The sequence below is a fragment of the Chamaea fasciata genome, unplaced genomic scaffold, assembly GCF_029207755.1.
Source record: "Chamaea fasciata isolate MVZ Bird 193981 ecotype frontalis unplaced genomic scaffold, bChaFas1.0.hap1 SCAF_3, whole genome shotgun sequence".
Classification (NCBI taxonomy): domain Eukaryota; kingdom Metazoa; phylum Chordata; class Aves; order Passeriformes; family Sylviidae; genus Chamaea; species Chamaea fasciata.
In genome coordinates this window covers 70,781,064-70,807,610 of record NW_027094088.1, presented here as the reverse complement: position 1 = coordinate 70,807,610, position 26,547 = coordinate 70,781,064, and the positions used below count along the sequence as shown (strand labels likewise).

The window sequence follows — 26,547 nt, the reverse complement described above, 5'->3', positions numbered from 1 at the left end:
TACTACAGATACATGTGATACATAAACTAACTTGAGTGTTAATTATTCTTTGTTTTTCTCCTTTACAAGCTGGTCCCTGCAAAATCTGGAACATATATAAGGGAAAAGAACACTAAAAGGTATGGCAGTAAGCACTTTACTGGGATCAATGTAATAAAGTTAACCAAGGTGGACAGGACTTAATTGAAATCCTGCTGTATTGTGTGCATTATAGATACATTCAGGAAATAGAAGTAATTACTACAGAGATTATAATTATAAAAATTCATACTGATTAAAACATTAAATAATGAGGAAACTTATCTGATACCAGGGAATTGCCTCCTTAAGTTAGTTTTATAGACTGGAAAATCAGGAAGATAGAGATTGGTAAACAAATGCAGATGTAAACTAACATTTCTAGCAACTGATAAAGCCTTTTTCCATAACAGTGAAGTAACAATGAATTGACTAAAATTAGCTAGGACTACCCTAGTCTGCTGGGATTTCTTTTTCATTTATCACTAAATGACTAGCAAGCCTCATCATGTTGATAGGTGCAAACCAGCATTAAGGCAGCATTTCCCATTAAGATCAGGATCCAGAAAATGCTGCAGAAGTAAGTGGTGTAAGGCCCTCCAGGCAGCAACAGCAGAACAGCTGTTTGACACACAGGCAGCTGCCCAAGCTGGGGCTAACACTGCACACAGAGCAGGCAGAATTGCCACATCTTAGCAAACCACATGATGAAGAATAAGCACAGTCACAGACTGCATTTCCAGAGCAAATCAACCTAACGTTACAATAACATGCGATTCAAACCCTGCTACTGCATCTCTTGCTCCGTTGTATTTTTAGTGTCACAGCAGTTAATATAAAAAGAAAATGTAATATTTAAAACTGTTTTGCTGGGTGCTAAATAAATGCCAAACGCCAGAGTGGTCACCTAAACATCTGACTAGAGTGGACAGGAGGGATAACCATATTTTTCAGGGAATAACAAAAATTATTTTATGGTGTCAACATATATAAGTTTAAAACAGTTTTATTCATTATTTGATACATATGTTTATTATCACTTCTGTTGTAGGTATTAAACAGGAGTATGTTAATTTGTTTCTCATTAGAAAAAAAATAGTCCAACTTAATACAGGAGCAAATTATATTGATTTTCAATAGTAAAGTAGGAATATCTAGGTTAACCAAGGATCATCCCCATACGTTTTGTATGATTATTCCACTGATGAGGTGAATGGAGGTTGCACACAAACTAAAAAGGATCTATAAACCTACCTAAAAATTACATTTCTAGTCTGCTTTCCTCATTCTCTCCTTATTCCTCCTTTCTTTTCATGCAGCCTACCTACATTTCTTACTTCTTTTTCTTCCAGATTCCAGGTCACTCTGCCCCAGTTAACAGAGCTATGCCATAGTGAATTCTTTGTAGATGTTAAGCAAATGAATGAAAAGGAGAAAAATAATATGCCCAAGCAACCAGCAGGCAGTGAAAGCAGCTATTGCTGGCCACTTGGAAAGCCACAGGCTAAAACAGATCACAGCTCTTCCCCTACACATTTTTAGCAGCTGCAGAGACTCTACTGGCTCAGCTGAGACGAATGGTGCAGGCCTGTAAAACTGGAAACTTCTGGCCCACAGTGTGGGTGAGGGAACTATGAACCATCAAGCTGGACCAAGTTAGGGATAAATGCAAGAGTGTCCTCAAGTTACTCTCCAGCTGCAATGGCCGCAACAATCTGAATGTTTAAAAGAGGAACTGAAAATAGATCATATTTCTGTTTATGTCAACAGTAAGATAATAGGCAATTCATCACACTTCTTATCTGCTAAGATTGTAACCTAATTTTGAAAATCTGATATAATCCTTTCTATCAAAACTAGCAAACTTATCTGAAGTATTTTACAGTCATTTTGCAACGTAATGTTGCTGTGCTCCAACTGAAACAAGCAAAAACATAGGTCAGATGCTACAAGAACATTTTTTATCCCCTTATGATACAAAACCTTGGAAGAAGATAAAGATCCTGAAGCCTATCTGCCGCTTCATATTTAAATCCTGTCTTGTACTGGGTATTGATTGATTGGGCCATAAAGAAAGAAGAAGAAAAAAGTGTGAACAGTAAATAGATTTTCTTGTTATATACTACAGTGACGACTTTGTAGAAACTCCCTTACTATGCAAAATCGTAGAATATTTACAGTTTTGCCACACCTGTATTATGTAATGCTTTGGACAGCTCCAGCTTTGCAGGACTGTACAAAGAAGATTCCTAGAGCAATCCAACAACACCAAGTACTGTAAGGACAGACAGCAATGATGCTCAAATAAGGCCATCCATAAATGAATCACAAAATTGTCATAGAACAATTTCCGTGACTTTTATTAAAGTTGTTTAAAATTGTGATTAAAAAATCACATTAAACACATTAACAATTATCTTTTACTGAGTTTTTTTATCTTTTATCTTGCTGTATGAAACAAGAACCGTCAGAATGCTACAATTTTATCTCCAGTACAAGTCAGTCTTGAGTCTTAATGCAGGTGTCACAAATACTAGTAGGCACGTTATTTGATGGATCAAAGGCTTGATGGATGAAAGACTGATATATTTTTACGTGCACAGTCACTACTAACATGGATGGAAGCAGTTTAATACCAGTATACCAAATAACTATTAAATTACAAAAAATGAGAAAGACACTGTTCTCAGGAAAAGGAACAATAACGAGAATAAAAACCTTACCTGGAGATAAAAAGGAAGTAAACTGGTAGAATATTTCAGTGTCCTTCTTTTGGCCACTATATCCCACAATACTACCAACTTCTAGGGGAAAAGTCTTGAGATGTGTACCAGTGGCTAGGTCATGAAGCTGCAGGATATTCTTCACATCATGCAGGTAGCACAAAACCAGGAAATTGGACCTCACACAAGCAACCCATTCTGCACAGCGTGGAAAAGAAAAACAAAGCCACGAAAAATACAATTAAAAAACGTAAGAAACAAAACAATCAGACATACTCTGATCCTAAAATTCTTTAGCATACCTAAATGCATGCAGCAAAATTTCTGACACACACTGCCTTTAACTCTTAAATCTTTGTAAATGAACCCAAAATAAAGTCTGACATTCTCTGGAAATGCATTAACCATGCTGCTTAAAGTTAATTTATGCAGACACAAGAATAAAGAACTGCTTAATCAATATGCTTATGCATTTGGGATATTTATAGGTCAATACTGCTCTTAAATATCACATATTTCAATGCATAACCCAAGCAAAACATTTATCTTTGCCACCAATACTTATGGAAAGTCATGAAAATCAAAACAATCATTGATTTATACTCAAACTAAACTCATAAAGAAAAAAGATGTGATCCTGTATTGCACACTGAGGTATAGAATCTAGACATTACTATTTGTCTTGGTTCTATTGCTGAAGTAACCAGGAGACTATTCTTGTAAGCAAGCCCTACTGGGTGTAAAGACAAAAGGCTATTCTGGGGTGATAGTCTCATCATGCCATTAAAAAAAGCCCCACGTGCTTATTCAAGATGCTAATGTTGCTAAACAGCATTCTTGAGACTGTAAGATAATAGGAGCAGGATGCAGCACAGTGAACTCAATCCAGCAACAGGATCCAGGAACAAATCCCTCTGCAGGGGTTCATTGCCTTTATGTCTCTCCTGGCAGTCCTAGTTCTAGTCCCACCTTGTCTGTGCAGCTGTGCAAGAATGAGAGCTTCTGCTCCACAGAATTTTTCCCATCCTGAGTTTGTTCCTTGAAATAATTACTAGACATATGTGAACCTTTATTTCATGGCATGCTCATTTTTCAATTGGACTTTAGAAAATTAAGGCAAATTAAAATAAAATATCTGGGCTGTCAATTTCTAAAACTATCTGTGGTTCTACTGACTATCCCCCTTCAATCTCCATCTCTATAGCCTGTGAAGTGTAGAAACTCTTTGGAGCTCCAGTTCACCCATGATATATCATGTAACATATTCTCTCCTGTCTCCTGTGCCATTGGCTTTACATCTCTAGTGACAAGTCAATTTGTTTACTCATACAGACAAGAGAGAGATTAGAACATCTTAATCCTGCGCAGCATTTCTGTCATTTAAGAAATTACTTTGCAACAAAAGTATTTTAACTTCTCATCAATTCACAAATTCAATACAAGCAAGACAAAATAGAAGCAAAGTAAAAAATTAAAGAAAGTACCCTGAAGGAAGTAATGTGCGACATTCTCATTTGTTTGTAAGCCTAGGTGAGGAGGTGATTCTTACTCTCTTCCAACTACATAAACACAACTTCTTCTCTGACAACTCAGACTGGAAAGCTAAATCATGGGCAAAATACTAGTGTTGGACAATGGCTTTTTTTTTTTAATCTGCTGGAAGCAAAGAATAAGAAGATGGAACTAAATGAGCAAAAAGTCTGTGGAAGGACTGATATGGGTACACTGTAATGCCAAAGTAGCACTGTCAGATGGAGTTTAATGTGACAACATTGGAGGAAAAAATGTCAGAACATAAGCAAGTAAAAATTGACAGAATTTCAATTTTACACCATTTTATGTTATTCACATCTTTCCAGTTTCCTCAAAGTCCTATAAAACCAAATAATTTGAATTCACAGAGTTGTAAAGAAGACAGTCTTGTAAATGCATCTGTGCATATTCAGGTTCCAGAATAAAAGTTCTGACTTGTATGATGCGCCCTTTCCATTAAGGGTAACAAGTTTTTTTGAACTGAAGGTCAAAACTCATTATTCTGAAAGCCTCCTATATGCTTTCATATAGAGTTCAGGTCTGTCATAACCCCCTAGAGCTCAAAGACCTTCAAATCCTTTTAGCTTGTTTCTGAAGGACCAGTGATATGTAATACTTGCCTTTCTAGACATATGAAGTCACATTTCATAAACACCTAAATAAAGCTTGACTACTCCCCTCTTTCTGCACACCACCATTCATTCATTTTTTTTTTTTTTACCCTCAAACTTTTGAACTCGCTCATGAGCTTCCAGTCTAAATTTGGGAATTTTCTAACCAAAGCCCCAGAGAACATTAACTGAAATTTCAGCCATAACCTGAAATAATACGGTACAGCATAACATAATACTGTTTACAAATTAGTAATTGATGGGTAATTTTAGCTCTAAGGTGGCTAAAATTTTTTAAGTGAGAACATCATAAACATTGTAAATTAATAGTTCTATTCAATTACACATTTTGAAATACAGAATCATTCTTCTCTGTATATACAAGCAGAATATGTAGTAATTTAAAATATTTTTTGCATTGGCACTGCATACACAGGCAGAATATGTAGTAATTTAAAATATTTTTTGCATTGTCACTGCACAAATTTTCCAACATTTTTATGTGGTTTATTAACACAAAATGTGAATTAAGAACTTATCATCCCAACAGTAACAACCTTTTTTGCATGCAGAATTATTGCCTCTGCAATGAGGATGAGATCCCAAGAACTCCACTGGTATTCTCAGCAATATCTATAATTAAAATGTCCAGTTTTACTCTCAAAATTTCTTGAAAAAAGTTTCACAAAATGGATTATAAACACCCTCAGATCGACTTCAAATGTATATAATATATAGCTTTGCCTCAACAAAAGAAATTAAGGGGTTTTTATTTTTAAATAATGTTGTGGTGATGCCTTAATTCCTCACTAATTATCTGATTAAACAGTTCAGTTTAATGGATTTTTTCATTAAGAGCTGATGTACATTATTACTTTGACTTACATACTTATGAAGAGGTATTACTCTTTTCATTAAAAAGATTCAATTTCTCAGGAGTAAGGCTGCTGGCTTATGTGGGGATTTCTGCTACCAAGGAACTTGCCTAGGAAGCAGCAATATCAACTCTCCATCACCTCTTTGGTTTACAAATTAGATGCTCTCAGGTGAAGATAACAGATCAGAAGCCAATGCAAAATATTTTTAAAACATTCCATGAGATTTAGGAACACATCTTCTGTGTACAGTACCTGTATTATAACTGATTTTGATGCATTGCTAACTGCCTCCAAAACTTACAGTAATGGCAGCTACAAAGAAATGCAGAAATCAAAATAGAGCAAAACATTGAAGCAGACTTGAAAGACCAGAAGAAAAAGAAAACACTAAGAACCAACACTTAGATACACAGCAAGTTAAACAATGCTGAATTATTAACAAGAGCTATTTTTTGACTGCAAGCTTTAAGCGGAGTCTCTGTTATTCCCATGCTCAGCACTGAGAACCACAGATACTGTTGGTGTGCTGCATTAGCAGCCAACCTTTTGGCTTTGCTCATGCACTGCAGAATGCATCCTGCATGCCTCTGTATTTTCTAGAAACGTTTAAGACGGCATGATTTCAAATCTCCTGTCTAAGCCTGACATCATTGCTGTAGGCATCCTTTATAGACAAATGGGGAGAAGAAATAAGCACCTTTAGACAGTGCAAGTGAACCATTTATTTTGGATACTCTGCTCTGGGATACTGTGAATAGCTTGCTGAGCAGTTTCACTCACACAAGTACTGTTCTTTCAAAATCTAACTATCCAAAACCTCTCCAGTGTATAGGAAAATTTATTTTTAGTTAATACCAATGAACAGAGCAATTACTCTCCTGGTTACACCTAAATTTATCAACCTACCTACTTCCAACATCCATCAGGCACAGGATTTATATTACTACACAATAAACACTAAGAGGTTGCCTTCTCCAACCTGAGCATCCTGCTTCAGGCATCAGAGAGAGATGAAAACACTTGGAGGCAGTCCTCAGTACTGAAAGCAGGTGTGAAGAATTATCCTTGGTACTGGCCAGTTCTCTCTGAAGAGCACAGTGACCACTTTGGTGACCAAAATAGGTTGCTTATACACAATTCTTAAATAGCTAAATTTGGGCTAGAGGCTACACTTCTTAATAAGGCCTAGAAAACTGAGCTCAACCATGTCTAGAACTTCTAGTTCAGCCTTCCAGAAATTCATGTACTGCTACTTTCCAAAAAGTCTTTTTTTAAAATTTGGGCAGCTGCCATTAGTCACAAAGCCACTAACTTGGCATCTGCAATGTTGCTATGAACAACTTTTTGAAATAGTTTCAGGGAAAAAAAAAGGGTTGAATCCTCACACTAAACATCTGAGCCACTAACCTTAATAACTTAAAACAGTTTTGACCTTTCCTTTCTGCAGCAGTAACTACAGCACATTAAGTGTCCGAATGTACAAACATAGTTTGACAGATGCAGGCTGAAATGCTGATGGAGAGCACACCACACTAGAAGAGCCAAGCAGCCACAGAGCTTCAGCAAGAATTGCTGAGTTACTTGATGAACGCTGTGCTTATGCGTCCACTCAATGCTTGTACTAGTGAGTGAGAATAATTAACGCATTTCAATGGATGGCCAAAGCTGTAGCTGCAAGACAGACCTGAAAGGTCATGGTGGTTTTTCTGGTCATCACAGACAGTGACCATAAACTTCAGTGCCTCTGCAGATTAACAGGTACCAATGCTCATCTCAACTTGAATGACCTGTAACCATCACTCAAGGCTACTTAGGAGTAAACTTGCAGGTAAAGCAAGAGCAATTTACAGAATAAAACATGAATAATTCTGAAACATGTAAGTAAATGTTGACAAGCCCTCACAATATAAAGCATATATCTTCACACTGAGACCCCATCCTCAGTAGCAGCCTGCCATGTTAAAGTTAATGAGAAAGCTTCCACCAATTTCAACAAGTCAAGGATTTGGTGCTCCTTCCAGACTTTCCCTCCTGGCTTCACTACAGTGCCAAAACACAAATTTCAGCTGCAGTAACTCACCCCCCCCATCTCCTGAGCATTTATGAATTAGCTAGCAGGTTAAAGGTATAACGAAAAATACTATTTTACACTTGGGAATCGTAGCTGAGGGAAGGGAAGCATTTTACATGCACTGAGTTTAGGTGTGCAGATCTGTACAAGGTACAGGGAACACTGCTAGCGTTGCCTCTGCTAGTTAAGTGGCCAACTGAGATTCAAGGAACTGTTCAAGATCCTCTCCTCATCTACAACACATTCAGGAATATGTCTTACTGTTCAGCCTTCCTTACTCAGGAGATCTATTCTGCTTTTCATTGCCACAAGGAAAGGGCTGAATAGTAACTGGCTGGATACTAACTGCTGCTCTGCAGTTGCCCTGCTCTACCAGGGCACTTTGGGTGCAGTGGTGGATGTCACAGTTTTCAAAATGAATCATTTAACCTTCAAAACATAGCAGGTTTATCCTGTGCCTTAGAACTAGGGTTGCAGGTCTGTTATGGTCAGTTGGCATTTATGGTTTCATAGCTGCCTTTCAATTCAGCACACTTCTTGCAGCTACATGGTCATTTAAAGCACAAGTCTAATGTCAGATGTGAATCTCTCCTGTGGTTTTATTTCAGACTCCCTGAAAATTAAAACTAACACTTTATAAACAAACTCCAAAGGGAAGGAAATTAGTCTCATCACACTACAATATGCTCTGAAGCGCCCTCTTTAATTTCCTTTTAAAACAGGTGTCATTTATTTCTTCCCCTCAGCTCAGAGAGTAAAGATCTAAATTTACCTCATTTCTGTGTAAAATCCCTGCTGACAGTTGTAAAATGAAGTGCATGTACAACCTCACTGCAGGAATATGCTTGGTTTTTCCCTTTATTTCCCAAATTACCTCATTTATAAACAGTTCTTGAAAAAGAAAGGGTCAAAGCCAATAGAAAAGTCTATCTTCAAGAATATGTTGAGGAAAACAAATGACATTCACACCAACATGTAGATTGTTTATTTCTTGGTTAGATTGTATTAGCTGTAGCCTCTTTCTAAGAATACAATGGTACTTTGTGGAACGTCTCCTCATGCCAGTGACGGATGCTGGTAGAGATTCTTAATTCTCAGTCCTGAATTTATTATTTCTAAATAAATCTATTTCTATAACTGCAGCTTTTATGAAATTGAATCTAAGTTAAGGAACAGAAATGAACAGACTGTCTTCCAGGCAGGTCATAGCAGAGTAAAACACATTTGTGACCTAGGGTATCACGAACTATAATGCTTGTGAAGAAATACTAATACAGCTAAATTACTTCTTGCTAAAATCACTTCCACATGTAAGTAAAAAGCAGGAATACCCATTTACCCTCTGAATCACTACTGTCTTAGGTTTTGCAGAAGCTTCCTTACACTGTCATCTCTTTATCACCCAAATCAAATTCACTTGACTCTAAGGTTTTCAAGAATGAATTATTAACTGTCAATGCTATAATTATGTCTTCCTTAACAAAGCTTGGCTTGATCAAAAAAGCCTGACATGGAGACTGGCTTGCTTGCTGGCTACATCAAATGAAGGAGTGAGGTTTTTTTATTCATTCAGGACTACAACTTCCTGACCATGACAAAACTCCTATATCCTGGTGCTAAGGATACAACACAAATCTGCAAGTGTCTGTAACAAAGAAGGAACTGAAGAATTTAAATTTACTTTATTGTATCATCTACTATAGATTTATTAAGATCAACTTAAAACTCATCTTCTTATGGAAACTCTTTAGTTCAATCCAATTTCTTTTCATACTGCTCCAAAAAGCTAAAGAGAGAAGTAGACATGTGATTGCCTGTTCTGGCTTCACATTCAACTACAGCAAAAGATTAATGACTCACAGTATATTCCTGAAAGTCACCCTGATGGTTTTATATGACAGATTATGTTTGCTTTCAGGTGTTTAAGAGCTGAATGCCTGTTGGGTTTACAGCCCAAAGGCCAGTGTCCCCAGCAAACCCATTCATCTCAGCTTTCAATTTTTTTAGTGCAGTTCTGGTTAAGTCTGTACTGTCAAGGCTGTCATGTATAAGCCATTAAAGGAATATCGCATGCATTTTTTTCTTCTTATTTGTGCATGAACATGAATTCATCATGACTTTGCCTTTAGAATGAAACCAAAACGGAGTTGAGCTAAATACCACAGTGTAGAGAAGAGCAGATCTGGCTTTTATCTTACTGGGAAGGAACAGATAATCAGTGCTTATAGAGCCACTGGTCAAAGCTCCTTTGGCTGCCTAGACCACTTTCCAGTTAAATACACACATGACAACCACATTTCATGCCAGTCACACATTTCTGTCCCATTCTGTTTATTCATTTACCACGTCCACGTGAATTCTTCAATTTGGTCCCACTTCAAAAAACTGCTGCTCCAATTAACTTAAGCATAGCTTAACACACTGTCAGTGAATTTGCACATGACCAAAACTAAGACTTGGAAGCGATTTTTCACTGACATCTATTATTAATTATCTGCTTATGACTTGAAACATACTTCATTTAAGATGCAAATTGCTCCTGATTCAAATAGTTCCAAATTTTAAGAAAAGATTTGTGCCTCACCAAGCTCTAATTTGCTACATTTACATTCACTAAAATTCTCTCCATATTTTAGACCCCAGTCATTTGCAACATCACTACAATTCTGGATATGTTCAGAATCAACATTTATGTCACACTGGGGACATCTAGGCTGCGGCAGAAACCACACAGGACACATTGTGAACTGCAGGCAGAAATAAAGATTTTCTTTTTAAGCAACAAAAGCCTTAAGATGACTTTGAAATAGTACTAAAATAGATTTGTCTCTGTGGAAAGACAGAAGTTACTGTATATTCACGTATCAAATCATATACACAAACAGAATTCTACTCATTCTATAAATCAGCTCTTCACTGGAAAAGTAGCAAACATGAAGGAATTCATATAAAAATTGATTAATAAAAAACTCAAGAGTATTTTTGAATAACTAATTCTGCTAGTCAGATAAATCATAATTGTACCTTGTACTGTATGGAGAGTAAGCTACATAAATGTACACTAGGCATCTGTAAAAAAAAGCTAAGGGGAGGTTCTTCTGTATTATCTGAAACTAATTATAAGCTTTCACAGAACTTTCTGCAAAATTATAGGATTAAAAAAATCCCACTTTTAATTATATGAAAACCAAAGATTTATGTTTTGAACTTGTTTCTATACTTTAAAAATTCCACACCCCTACACTTTCCTGAGGCTTCTTTTTTTCAAGTATTGTTTACTCCTCTTATTCCAGGAACAAAAGAAATCCTGTCTCAAGTTCTGACCAATTCTGTTCAAAGCATGCTGCAGTACTGCCAGATTTGCTCTTTCCCTTCTTTCTGCTTACAAAGTCCCTGTTGTTGTAATCCCTGACTATCTAGTAAACATTTATTTCACTGACACGAAGCAGGAAAATACTTTCTTCCCGTTTCTTACAAACACAGAATTCAAAAAAGAACAGATGAAGCAACTTCACTAGGGCCACACAGGACGTTGGAGAGAGAGAGAAAGAAATATTCTGGATCACTTGTATCTCAGCAAGTCTTTTAATTGCAAATCCTAAACACAGTTTAAACACAGGAAAAAAGCAAGAAGGTCTGTAAAAGATCATTCAACAGACTAATTACTGAATTAATTTGGAAAAAGCAGAACCTAATGCCTTTAACTTGACATGAACTCTTACCTAGAACATCTTTTTCATGTTCCGGGACGAGAACTTTCCATTTGGATTCCTCTGGATCACTGAAGTCAATGTTGATTAACCGATAATTTGGAGAATGGCGGTTTGTCTTGAAAGTGAACACTGTTCCTTCGTTGGTGACATACTCATACTCAGCCTCAAAGTTATCTATCAGTTTCACCCATTGAAGAATTCCTGCAAGATCAAACATAGAATGTCAGTTCCTCAAACAAAACCTTTCAACACCTGAGGGCAAGGCCTTCCTGACAATTGCTGTAGCCTCTTCTTTGAACAATGGCAATGACCAGAAGCAGTCCAGCTATGGAAAGGCCTGAATGTGTACCAGGTATTAAGAACTTCCAAAGAATGCTCCAGATCAATAGGCTGCAGTGGAAAAATGCCAGTTCACACACATTAACCCGACTGGTTTGGAGGAATTTCTAGCAAAAGAGTGACGGAATTATGGCTCTTGTTTCCTAGGGGGTTTCTGGAGAGCTCAGATGTTTGCAACAGAAATGCTTCTCCCACAGTGGCTGCTCTAAAGCCAATGCTGCTGAGCACATCAGGTTCTTGTCAAGGGAGTTCACAAGTGCCCCCTTCTACAGACTTAGAATGAAGGGCTGCAGCTGAGTTGAAAGACTGCACTAAGCTTTCAACTGCAATTTTATTTTTAACAGCTTTTCTAAAATTACTATTTAATTATAAAGAAATATTTGGGGATTTTAGTTCCTGCAAAAAATTTTACTTTGAATCGAAAATTTTCCGTTCTCCTTGAAAGCCCAGAACTTCCTGCAGAATAGAAATGATGCTATTGGAATGACTACAATAAACTTCAACATGAGGAATTTCCCTTTCAACTCAGAAACAACATTCCTGAAATGCTGTTCAGCAGAAATTTGTCACCACCAAAGGAGAACTACAGTTAGCAAAAACATCTGAGTTTCTGAAGAATGAAACCGCATTTTGCCTATCAAACTCTTAGAATATCACACTCAGTAAAAGAAGTGGACTTCTCTCAAAAATGGATTGCCTCAGTAGACTGTGGTACAGAGTAAAGATGGAATTTTAAGACTCCACTGCTTTTTATTCACCTTTTCCCGTTTTGCAATAGGTTGAGAGGCTAGTAGAAAGAAAAAGCAGCAAAGCCAGATAAGATATGTGATATACTTATGCCCACAACCCAACCTGTCATCCAAACTTACTATTGCAAGCATCATACATTGGCTATGCTGAAAAATCAGAATCCTTATTGACATGTGAAACTAAAGCCCTTATATCTCAAAATAACATTTAGTGCACTGTCTGCCCTTTTCCTAAAGCTACAGGTTGGGTCCTCGCTTTTAAGTATAAACAAAGAAATTGTTCATAAATCTGTTTGTGAAACTCTATAATGCAATGTTTGTATCAATAAAAAAAGCATTTCAACTTATTTTATAATATTAAAAGCTGAGCAGAATAATGCAAGTAGATCATAGCCTAGCTGCAATTACTGTAAACTTAAAAAAAGAAAAGAATAATTGAGGAAGCAGTGAGATGACTAAGGTAATTTAAAACCCATTAGATGTAATAACAGAGTATAGTAAGGCCTGGTACATTCATAAAGTTTGTGTCTCTTAATTGCCGTTTCAGTTTATAGAAAACTTCCCTGTCTCTTCATGCAAAGTGATTAAATTCTACTTTGTGTACTGCTGTAATAGAAACTTTCCAGACAATCCAGACAACTTAGTATCCTGACTTGTCTCAGGACACACTGCTCTTAAATTTTGATTTTTACTGAGATCCAAAGTTTTGCCCTTCTCAAGAGATTTCATGTTGAAGAAAAATCCTGCTAAGTCACTCCAGTTACTGTGAGTTCCACAGAGAAAACCTGCTTTGATCCCCAGTAAAACCAAAGCAAATACAGCCTACAGTGAACTCTGACAAACACCAGTGAAACCATTTCAAGATCCCAAGCCACATGCATAGGCATTTTAGTAAATAAGAACTTTAACTGCAGAGTAACACCATAACAATTCTGGTATCTGACAGAATGAAACCATCATACTGAAGTACAAGACTTCATAAAAAGAAATCACCAGACTGTTGAAAAACCCCACTTTTTTAATGTACATAACAGTTGTAGACTCCTTGAGTGCAACAGAACTGGGACTCCATGAAGAAAAAGGACAATAACGTGACACTAGGGATTTACATTGCTTCCTTGTAACTCATTAATCCACTCCTAAATGAGCAGCTAGTAAAAAAGTGAGAGGGTTGATGTTCTGCACGGGTACACTTAGTTGTTATTATACAAAAAACAAGAGCATACATCTTCTTAAAGTGGCTTTTATGTAGTCCTTAGAAGGAAATATTGCAGATGAATTACCTCTAAACCACTGTCCTACTGAAGTGGTTAAATACACCAACATCTAATCCCAGATCAGAGGTGGTAACGAGGCAACTACAGGCAGCCCTTACATCAGACACATCATTGCTGTACAGGGAATGTGCTGCAGCTCTCCAGTGAGAGGAAGAAATTCTTTGCAAGAACACAGATATCAGCCATAAGAGGATGCTTCCTTATGGCTGGTTAGAGGTGACCTAGTTGTGGCTGTGACTGAAAGGGGTATTCCAGCATTGCTTCAGATCCTCCTGCTTAGCTTTCTCCTTTGGGCTAGAAATAACAACCTGATGACAAACACAAGCAGTACACTGGGAACTAATATGGCTGAAAAGTGATGGGGACAGACATCATTGCTCCGCAGGTGATGCCAGCAGCAACACAAGGGACAGGACCATACAGTTCACTAGCATGGCATTGCCCCCATGTCAAGCACTCTGGTCTTGCCTCTCAGCAACAAAAGGAACAGTACGTCTCTAAGTTACGATTTCAAAAACTACTTGAGAAACAAGGTGAAGGATGGACATTCAGTCCATTCTTCAAAAAAAAGAGAAAAGAGCTGAAGAACTGGATCTTGATAAGACATTTGCAAGTGTAAAGGTACAGCAGCCCTCTGAGAACATGTGTCCTTGAGAAGAATCAAAGTGGCATTTGTATAGTCTAAAGCTACTCTAACACCTGACATGCTGAAGACTTCAGTTTAATCCACATAACCATACAATGAGACAGATTTATTATACACAGGAAAAGCATGACAGTTTCCTGTATACTGCTGCTATACTCAAATCCTTTTCCCTGCCAGTCCGTCTGTTAAAATACATTGCTGAAATGATACAGATGGTTTTGCCTGTATGTTTTATACCAATCAGTTATTCATAGTCACATAACTGCATTACAATAGGAACTGCAGGTAGAATTCAGCGGACAGTAAAGCCATGCCACACAGAAAATCATAATCCTACAGAGTGAGGCTTCTGCAAAAGACAGAAGCAACATTCAGTGTACAGACAGAATTTTTAAACAAAGTTTTTGGATCCATAGAAGATCAAAAGAGAATTTTTTTCAGTAAGCATCACAGAATAAGCCCTCAGTCTTGTACTGGTCTCTGAACACAGTAAAGTATTCCATGGTCTGCTGAGAGCTCTGAGCGATGAAGCAGAGCTGAACTATGACAACTCCAGGAGAAGGAAAAGCTAATTTGAACAAATTGATAAGAGCATGAATTATCACAAGGTCTTGTTACTAACCCTCTTTAGACAGAAAGGAGACTGGCTGAGTGTAGGGATGCATTTCCCACACCCAGCAAGTGCTTTCTGTACAGAGAAAAGTTTAAGACTCACCCCTTGCATTTCTTAAAAGGAAAACCCAGAAACGTCTTTGCAGTTCTGACAGTGATTGGCTCAGTGCCAGGACAAGAGAATGGATTGGGCTCCAAGAGCACAATTCAGAGCCTCTTGGTGATCTTATTGGCAGCAAGCCAGGTTATCCCTCCTAAAATATTCAGTATTTAGGAAGAAGCACCAAAGAAGTAAGAAGCTTTTTGGAGTGTTTTAGCAAGGTGACAGAGGTTCCTCAGACACCTGTGTGTGGCTTATCATTTGTTTTCTGTAACGTTTGTTATTTCGTTATTTTTTTCTTATTAAACCTTTTGCTTTACAAAACACCTCTGAAAAGCAGTCTCACTAATTAATTTTAGCCACTTCTCCACAAAGGCTGGACCCTCAGATTGATACATTAGCACACAGTTTATAAGACTCTGACCAGGTGCTAACCTGTATCAGCTGAGAGTCATTCATAAAAAAATGTTCTTGATACTTCCATTTTTCATGTTTCATGGAAAGGCAAACCAAACAATTAATGGCAAATAATCACTTGTCTGTGCCTACTAGAGAGACAGGGTTTAATGGCAGGGTTAACTTGACACTGGGAAAAAACATTTTCAAAAAGCAAACACTTGCATTTGGCTTTTTTCACGCGCTCTAACGATCAAAATTATCAGGTGAAGATATAAATGTACATCTCCATAAACTCCATTCTGTTTTGTCATTTTTTGCAAGACAGCTTTTCTAGAAACGGGGCAGTGCTGAGAAAGCTCAGAAAATGAACCAGGAGGCTTGGCTTATAACAATAGGACAGGTTTTCTAACCCAAAGAACGATGCCACATTTTATTATGGTACATACATTGGGTAAATAAACCTATACCCAAGGAAAGATCATGATTTTTTAACTCCTGGATTTTCACAGAATCACAGCATAATTTGGGTTGGAAGGGATCTTAAAAGCCATCTAGTTCCAACCACCCTGCCATGGACAGAGTCATGTTCCACTGGACCAGGTGCTCAAAGCCCTGTCCTATCTGGATTTGAGTATCTCCAGGGATGGGGCATCCACAGCATCTCTAGGCCACCTCTTACGGTGTTTCACAGTACTAATCCACACTAGGTTTTACATACAGTGGAAGCCAGATAATCTCATGGTACACAGCATACATCAGATTGGAAGAGACTGTTTCAGGGCCCCCGTGGCACGTTCATAACGTATTCTGGGAACTGAATGGCAGAATCCTTCACTCAGACACCCACTTCCACATCAGAATCTAATTTCTTTTTGAATCATGCAATACCCAGCTTGCACTCAAGCCATTGTTCTGAGTGAGGCAGCTAGGGAACTCAGGTTCTTTTTTCTTTAAAGCCACAAATATTTGTCTCACTCTGCTCTCCTAAAAAAGGCAAGAGAGATTTTCAAACAATTCGGACTCTCTTTAAAAGCAAGATCTCTTTATGTCTTGGGACCTGACTTCATTTATGAACATCTGAGGGAGAAAATACTGTAAAGGAGATATTAAGATGTTCCTGAAAGGAATGCAACTTTTGTATTTGTATTGAGAGGGTACCACTCATTTTGCAGATGATGGATGACAGCTACTTAACAATCATGGAAAGTTATTGTATTTGCCATCTAAAATATAAATAAATGGAAGGAAGCAGTATTCATTCCTTTGAGTTAAAAAGTTCAGACATGTCAAGATATAGTCAAAGATTAATGCAGAAGAAAAAAATCAAGCACTTTTATGAACAGACATCTCTCAGTTTCAAGGCTCCAATTTTACTTCCACTGGGATAATCATTCAAAAGACAGGAAAAAAGAATATATATGATTAATTTTGAGAGAGTTATAGCTCATGCCCTCAGACAGGAGAACGTAGCAAGTGAAAAGCAGGCATCAAAGATAATCTCTCTCCCTCACACTGCATTGTCTCTAATATAGAGAGATAAAAGCACAAATACCTCATCTAAAAAATAACTTCATTATGGATACTATTTACCCTGGTGGTGTTCAAAGCCAGCTTGAATAAGGCTTTGAGTAACCTGGTCTAATGGAAGATGTCCCTGTTCGTGGCAGGTAGGGTTGGGTCTGGGTGATCTTTCAGGTCCATTCCAACCCCTCAGCATTCTATGATTCTGTGACTCATAAATGTCCAGTCAGACAGTAGCAGCAGGAAGATGTCCTTGCTCAAATTAACAGCTATTTAAACTAAAAGCTATTTAATTTCATAGAATGGTTTGCATTTGAAAGGACCTTTAAAGGTCATCTATGCCAATCCCCTTGCAATGAGCAGAGACATCTTCAACCGGATCCAGTTGCTCAAAGCCCCATCCCACATGAATTTAAATGTTTTCGGCAATGGGACATCTATCACCTCTCTGGGCAACCACTTCAACTGTTTTAACACATTTACTGTAAAAACCTTCTTCCTTCTATCTGATCTAAACCTACCCTTTTTTAAAAAATTTAAACCATTACTCTTTTTGTCCGGCAACAGGCCCTGCTAAAAAAGTTTGTCCCCACCTTTCTTATAGACTCCCTTGAAGTTATGAGGCAGCAGCAAGGTGTTCCTGAAGCCTTCTCTTTCTCCAGGCTGAACAACCACAGCTTTTTCAGCCTTTCCTCATAGGAGAGGTGCTCCAGCCTTCAGATCTTTATCATGGTCCTCCTCTGGGTCCATTCCAACAGGTCCCCTGAGCTGGATCTTGTGCTCCAAATGGGGTCTCATGGGAGCATGGCAGAGACACAGAATCTCCTCCCTGATCCTGCTGGCATGCTGCTCTGGATGCATCCTAGGATACAATTTGCTATCTGGGCTGTGAGTGCACATTGCTTGCTCAAGTCCAGGCTCTTATCCACAAATACCAAGTCCTTCTCAGACCCAGCAGGGCTGCTCTCACTCCCTTGATCCTGCAGCTTGCATTGATAAAGGGGGTTACCCTGACACAGGTGTAGCATCTTGCACTTGACCCTGTGGAACTTCATCTGGTTCCCATGGGTCCATTCCTTGAGCTTGTCCAGGTCCATCTATATGGTATCCTGTCCTTCAGGTGTGAAGCACCACTCAGCTTGGTGATGTCTGCAGACTTGCTGAAGGTGCACTCGATCCAACTGTCCATATGGCACTGCTCCCAGTACATATGGTCCCATTAGACCATAGACACTTGCCACCCATGTACACTGGGACACTGAGATGTTCACTGCTAGCCTCTGGATATGATCATTCACCTCATCACCCAAGAATGCACCCATCAAATTCATATCTCTGCAGTTTAGAGAGACAGATAGTGTACGGGACCATGTCAAAAGCCTTCAAGAAATTCAAATAGGTAACACCTCAGAGGGCTTTTTTATCACTAATTTTATTTATTTTTATTGCTAATAATTTGCCTCCAAAAATAAACACATAAAAAGCATTCATTTATACTTATACTTATGTATAATAAATAAAAAAATAAATACAGTGAAAGCAAAACTCTTTGAAATTGACCTTTATCAGAGATGAAATATTTTTCTTAAACACTCTATTGTTGATCCTTCCACATATTTTTCAAGACAACTAATTTTTTTTCTCCCCATTTGTTAGGATACAATAGCCTTGTTTTGATATTCATTTTTGAAACTTTTTTTAAAAGTTACTTCAATCACGGAAAAGTTTTTCAGAACATGGAACAGTATTCTCCCTCTCACCACATTCCACTTTATGGCTGATGTCTACTGTCCCCTCACTGTCTCTTTTCATTTTCATTACAAAGGTTTTGATCCACTATTTCAGGCTATAAAGCCTGACAAAGTGACTCATCCCTCTGATGTTACTGTACACAGGACTGTTCATTGCTTATTTATTTATTAAGAGAGCCTGATAAATTGCAAGGCTAAACTCAAACACAAAAGGCCAAACAATCCTATTCTCGCTGAAGTGGATAAACATTACCTTTTTCCACCTGCCCTCAAGTCACCTACATGCTTTTTTAGTGTGGGGGAAAAAAAAGAACAGCATTCTAAATAAAGAAACAAAATTTTAAAAACTTCTGACTGATAGCATTGCTCTTAAATTCTTTCTTGCAACCTTTCCCTGTCAGTCTAGTACAAAGCAGATCCAGCTGACAATGACTAAGCAACCAGCAAGCTGTGAACTTATGTGTTTGCTCAATTTTAATCACATCTTTTCAAGCCAGCGGTTCTCACATATTTTTCACTATCTGATATTCCCCTACAAGCGTCCTCCCACCACCTCACACTGTTCGCACCAGACCTAAAACCTCCAAGCAGCCCAGTACCCAAGCTTAAGAGCCCCTATCACTGTTCTCTCTTCTGCTTAAAACAAGCCTGTGTTTAGCTTCCCTTCCAACTACTCAGGTGTGCTTTCCAATTAGCCAACTGTTTCAGCTTTTTGCATTCCAGAAATCACTGCAGCTTTTCATTAAGGCTATGTTTCTACAAACCCAAAGGCTGTAAGAAGAGCCATGTCTTCTGCTCCCCATGCTGGTTTATATCCCTTCTTTTTTCCCCTCTGCTCTCATTTTCAGGTCCCCCAGGAGGAGCAAACTGGGGCTCTGCCCAGAGCTCTGAGTCAGTAACTCATAAAACAGTTCTATAGTGTTCACAAGAGAATCCTGATTTTTTTCATTAGGCTTCCTAGCTGCTACCACAATACAAAATAAAGAAAAAAGGTCAATATTAAGGACAACTTCAACAAGACCAATAGGCCATGTCATGCTGGTCCAAGTCCATAGCCAAGGGTGATTAAATATCTTTCATTTATTTCTTGTTGAACACCAACAGATTGGTGCTAAATTTCTTCTTCGCAGCACCAAATCAAATATTCAAAAGAGTAAACAGTCAAGGCTGACAATCTAATCAAAAAGAAAATCTCATTTCTCAAGGGAAAAACAAAATTATTACCAGGCACAGAAGCATGAAGAGACATGCTACATGAAAAAAAACCTTTGGTTTTATGGTTTGGTTGGGGTTTTTGTTGTTTGTTTGGTTTTTTGTTTGTTTTTTTAATTGGTATTTGGGGTTTTTTGGTTGGTTTGGTTTTGGGTGTTTTTTTGGCAAGGTATACAACAAGGTTTGCTAATAAATAATTGGTTGATTACTGTGTATCCAGCTGTTTGGCTACTATGAGGCATTTTTAGGTATACCAAGAACAGTAAAGCAAAGTGATTAATGAGAGTTTTCTTGTTTGACTGGTTCAATGAAAAAGCAAACCTGAGTGCCATCTGTCTTTTGGAAGACAAGTTTGATGAAACAGCTACCAAAAATTGTGCCTTACAGTGCTCAGCTACGGGGTAAATATGTGGTTTTTTAATAAATACTTAGCATTAGATCACTTTTAAATGTTTCTGACAGGAGCCAAGAGTTGAAAAGCCTACTAGCAGCTTAGCAAGGTAAGTAGGGAAATCTGGAGTACTGAATGAGGGAATAACCTTCTGGCCATGAATCCACAGTGCTGTCCTTCCTGACCCAACAGGCACTGCACTCCTGCTACTGATTCATAAAGCAAAATTAAGGCATATCTGTTGGCTGACAGAGTGGTCAAATCCGGACAAGAATCCCATCATTTTGTCCCTTACCCCACACGGAACTACAGAGGCAAGCACAAAGGGAAGAGCTCCCATAACCACAGTTACTTGAAACTGAGTACGGCAAGAGAGTTACCCCAAAAACTTAAAAAGCAGCCACTTGTCTTCTCCTCAGTGGCGTCTTCTCACAGCTTTGTCTTGCCACAATACTGTGAATTACAACCACAGGTCTTGAGAATGGATTATTTGTAAAACACTGATATGAGGTAAAAATATTTTTAGAAGTCTTTTTGGTTAAGTTAGTTGTAAACATAAAATTCTGGTTGGTAAACCTGGCTATTTCTAACACAAAGAGTTTTGTCACAAAAACTGTGCCATAAACTGGGTTAATCTGGTGGGATTCACAAGAGGCCTATGGTAGTAGGGGAGAAAGGTAAACAACATCTCCCTAAATCTCTTATCTTTTCAGACTAATTTAAAATCCCCATTAAAATGAAGTATTACATATTTGTTACAGGTTACCTATCACAGTGATTTTCTATTCTAAAAAGGAGCACTCTTGGCACAAGCAGCTCACAACGGCCTGCTTAAAAACCTAGCAAACAACCTGAACATTAGAAGAGGAAAATGTCTCAGTCTGTATACAGTAGAAATCGTGTGAAGGGGGGAAGGAAAGCATGAAGAACATTTTAGCTAATCTGGGAGGCAGAAAAGATGCTCAGATGCTCCCTGTACTGTTCATGAAAAGGAAAAGAAACACTGCTGTGTAGATTATCTTCTGAGGAAAACAATCTGACAAGGAATATCACAGGAGACTGCACTGCAAATTCGATTAATCTACAGCTGTTAACAAAAATATCCTGACATACAGTAAAGGGGTAGAATCTGTTGACACACCTAAATTTTCAGATGTAGAAATAGACAAGTTAAATCCTTTTAAGTTTCCAGAACATTTAGAAATAGTCTACTCTCATTTATTAGATGTAACCTCCATTCAGAGACTAAGATGATTTCCCACTCAACACAGGGCAAGTTAACAGCCACTGAATGACAGCCTGGGAAATACATGAGTGATCAATGAATGCACAGGACATGACTTCCCTCACTACAACAGAACTAATAAAATGTTCTCTCATCCAGAGAGTCTTTGATGGCACCATTATCACCTCACTTATTATTTAAAGGCAGTATATTCAAAAAGAAGCAACAACTCATGCTGCGTAGGAAGGTAATAAAATGCATTAACTCAAGATTACTAAAGTAATAATTAAGTGGCAAGTAGCAGACAAACCATGTTTCATAAAAAGCTAACTTGTGAGAAAGTTAAACCAGAGGTTTCCTCTTCATCAAAGCAATTTACTTTAGACTGTTAGCAAAATCATTCTGTTCCATTTCCTGATGATTCTTATGGAACAATCTGGATCTCCCCTTTCAGTGTCTCAGACTGAAAAGGTGCAAATTTACTTTTTTATTTGTATTGTCTAGACAGACGACAAAAACGGGATAGGCATGTAATTGTGCATAAATGTGGAAGAAGCTCACAATTTAAGAAGGCAAAAAAGGGTTTTACAGCTTTGTTTTTTTTTACTGAATGAGCTTATCTGGATTAATCTTTTCAAAAGAGCCACAAACTGTTGAATTTAATTTGAAATTTAAAAAGAAAATATTTTCTTGCTATAAAACATGTCATATGTAAGTAAGAATAAAAATGGAAGACTACACGTTCCTTTCACCTACTGTGGAAAGAAATATCTGAGCTCCTGTAAGCTTGTTATGGGCTACATTGTGTTGCCTGATGATTCCCACAGTAACTGACTCATCCCTGAATTCATAGCCATCTTCCAAGTTCTATCAGGCAGATATTTATTAAGCATTTTCTATTTCCACACATGAAACACACTGTTTAATCGTGCACTCCTGTTTCTTCTTTCTTTTCCCAAGATGGATACCCCTCCTTTTTACTCTACTGCTCCACTCTACCCTGAAAACGTAAGCAAAATAATTCAACCAGCTACAGTGCTCTTTGAGGGAAATGGCCTTTTTTTGTCTCTTAGACAGACAAAATAAACTTTATTCTGAGCAAGAAGGTCTCCTAACATATAGGTAAAAGTATTTTTTTTTAATTGCGCCACATTTCTAACCTACAGAAAGTTAGAAACAAAGCCCACAAATGAGCTAGCCGACCTTAATTCTAACAACCCTTAAGAACAGCGCATTTACTCCTTCTAAACTATGACTTTACAATACAAATAAATTCAGAAGTATGAGAAGTTTGTTGACACCAGACTTGAAATATTTCATGAGTATATCATTTCATATGCCCAGCTGTGTGCTGAAGTAGACTAGTTCGGCTAAATCAAACAAGTCCCCAAAAATGACAATAATTAAAAACTATACCAAAGTCTATACATGAAAGAGAAGACTTCAATTTTTATTTTATCATACAAAATCTGCGCATACCAACCTCTATATATCCTGTGCAATACAGCCAGATTGCATGAAGTTTTCAAAATCTTTTTTTTTAAATCCTCAGTGAAATGAGAAAAATTATAAAAACAATCACTACTTCTAAATAAGCTGCACAACATACTGTCAAAGGGATCCAAACTATGAAACACTTCATGGAAACACAAATGGCTTTCACTGAATCCAAAGGCCTCAACCTAGAAACCACAATATTGCTATTCAGTACAAATAGAGCTAGTAACAGGTAACTAGCTTATAAAATGCCTATGACAAGAATAGTTTATTATCATGATCCCTTCAGAGCTGAGGGAAGTCTTTTGTTTTGCTTTGTTTTGCTCCATCCAGACAAGGCAAGGCAGGTCTGCCTATTCATCCTTGCTTCGACAGCCAGGATGCTGCTGCAGAATGACACAGTCATTGCACAAGTCTCTGTACCTTGAGCACAGGAGCTTCTGCAACCAGAGCGTGGCTTTAGTCCCTAAATACATGTGCGCATTTATCTAGACCTGCTGCGCAAACAGGACTCAAATTCTGATGTATCTCAAAGAAATTAAACAGTATTAAGGACACTTCTATAACCAGCCTCTGGGATTTTAAAGGACAGGTCCAAACACTGGAAGTGATATGAGGAACACGGATGCAAGAGGTCTACTACAGAAGGATGGAGAAGAAAAAAAAAAAAAAAAAAGAGGGGGACAGAACAACCTAAGTACAAAATTACCACAAGATTGTAGTATCAGTTGTGTCCCTTCAGCTCTGAGGTACATTCCATATATTAGGTCCTTTCCCTTGATTACTAGCTCTGTTACTTTTTTCTTTGTCATTACAAACCCATAGTCCTGTCTCTTGACAGAAGCTTCCCTTGGTCAGTCAATTTCAATAATCCAGGAAGTAGTTTAGTCAATATCACCTTAATAAGGTCTTAAAAACATAACTAAGAATTCAATGGTCATTTTCAGCTTTGAGTTGCAAATTCAGACTTATTCACACCTCTGTCTTCAGCAAGCATCTCCAGGATGTAAAAGCATTTTGACTGAAATAATCAGAGCCTCTACCATGTTATTTCACCTCTTCTTTAAGGTTACTAAATTGGAGTTGCACTGTCAAATCACTCCATCCTTAAAAAAGCATCTGTATCAGGTATGCTACCTGCTAGATCCTAGGCTACCTATAATATCATCCATTTTCTTTCATTTTTCAATTTCCCTCATTCCCTCTTTGCCAGCCACTACAATTTCTGAAATAACTACTAGTCACTCAAATAATCCTGCAACTGGTTCTCTTTTTTTTCTGACAACTTCCTCACAAACATCTGTGTCTCAGATCATTTTCTCTCTCCCCTCAACTTCGTACTTTTTTTTAGATTTCCTGCTTTTTCAAGTTTCTTTCAGTTTTGTGGTAATTCTCTTTTCTTTTTCTCCCTTTAATCTTAAAAGCATATGAGCTACAAGCCATGGGCAGTTTTGGCAATCAACACAGGGGTCCAAATCTGTGCAGAGGGATACTTGCATTTCACATGGACTGAATCATCCTGAGGGAGCACAGGAGAGCAGGAGCCTCAGCTAATGGTCTAAACAGGTACATTCAGTCCATCATCTTCTTATCACACCTACAGTCTGGAGGTGAGTCTCACTTTACGTCCAACACAGAATTTGGCAGCAAGCAGAGTCCTTCATTACAGCATAAGGTAAGAAAATTCATTAATCATCTCATCCACTTTGGATCTCAAAGCAGTCAATGACGTAAGAGCCATTGGATAAACATGCGGCTTAGAGCAACTTAGCCTTGTTATCACATACCCAACTCAGCCAATAGCCCATTCAAGGAAACAAGGTTTAGAAATTTAAAACCAAACAGAATGACTCCACTTATCCACCCTACAGGCCCTTTAAATCATACACCTATCAGCCAATATTACTTGCCTATGATATTCCAGCGCATTTTCCCAGTATAGCTGTTAGACTTTATTTAAACTCTGAGAACACGCTTGTTTAACACACTGTGAATTGATCTATGACTTACAGTTGGCACTTCAGGGAAAAATTAGAATGGAAAACAGGTTGTTTAAGGAACTCTCTAGAAATGTAACTGTGCTTGTAACTGCTCCTTCTAATCCACAGATAGGTTCTGAAACTCCATCTCAGGTCACCACAACCTCCCAGTGATGACAAAGCCCTGCTGAACACCATAATGATCCAAGTAAACAGACACACAGGAAGGGTGCATCTTCCAAGTCTTCTTAAGTGAGTACAACACACAGTCTTGTGTGCAACAAAGAGACACAAGTCTCTGAACGCTGGAGACAGTAGAACCTAGTGGTGTATGGGTTTGTAAAAAGTAATTTGACATTCTACCTCAATTTGTATTAAGATTCAGCATAAACAGAGTGTCATCTAAGAATTCACACAGGAGAGAGCTGTTATGAATATTGAAGTTGGAAGACAAATCTTCATTGACTTTCATATCTCTGATAATCCACAGGGGAGAGAACTTTGGTTGAAAGTGGCTTAAGTCTAAGATGATAAAAAAATTCTTCTGAAGCCTTCTCCACATCTCAGGTATCCATAAGGGTGCTCATCTGAGTGAGTCTTCATGGTATAACAAGATTAAATTTATGCCACAAGCTTATGTTCTCACCTCTGCCTGGCCAATTGACCCCAATCGTGTGGGAACACATTCTTGTGAGGGCTGGACCACTGGGACTCCTGCTTTTCCATTACCAGTGACTGCATTTAGGAGCCAATGCTTCAAAAAGCAAAGTGGGATTAAGCATCTCTTATTTCTGTAGAAAGCAGGCTGAAAATAAGGAACAGGAGATATTCATCGATACACATCCAAGTGAAAAACCAATGATTCAGCAGCAATTCTAGGTTACCCCATTCTGTGCTATTGCTGCACTGTTGTCTACTGGATTAAGCAATGCAAAAGAATCCTTGCAGGTTAGATATCCCAGTTTTCTTTAAACCAGAAAAAAAAAAAAAAAAAAAAAAACCATGAGAAAGAGATTCTTCAACAAGGAAGGAAGATGTAGATGGGGTAGGCAAGCCAAGAGCCTGAGTGATAAGAATGAAAGAGAGACAGCAATCAACAAAACAGAGCTTAAGTGGAATCTCTCCAAGCATAGGCATATAAAGAAGTCTTTTCAGAACAGCCTCATGGAGAAATAGGAAAGAGGATTTACCAACTATCATTTGGATTATACTGCTACTCATCTTCATGAGCTGAGCTGCAATCCCTGCTCTTGGCTCACAAATTTACAAACTGACATTTCGTACTAGTAACCTCACTCAAAT

The 26,547-nt window shown here is 38.0% G+C and overlaps 1 protein-coding gene across 1 annotated transcript in view; it reads right to left on the bottom strand.

Moving 5' to 3' along the window:
- PREP (prolyl endopeptidase) overlaps window positions 1–26,547 on the bottom strand; it is a 93,548-nt gene that overhangs the window by 40,548 nt on the left and 26,453 nt on the right. The window contains exons 8-9 of the mRNA XM_066179482.1: window positions 11,557–11,748; window positions 2,742–2,939 (exon numbers count right to left, since the gene is read on the bottom strand). Coding sequence (XP_066035579.1) covers window positions 2,742–2,939; window positions 11,557–11,748 — 390 coding nt within the window. The remainder of the gene's footprint in view (window positions 1–2,741; window positions 2,940–11,556; window positions 11,749–26,547) is intronic.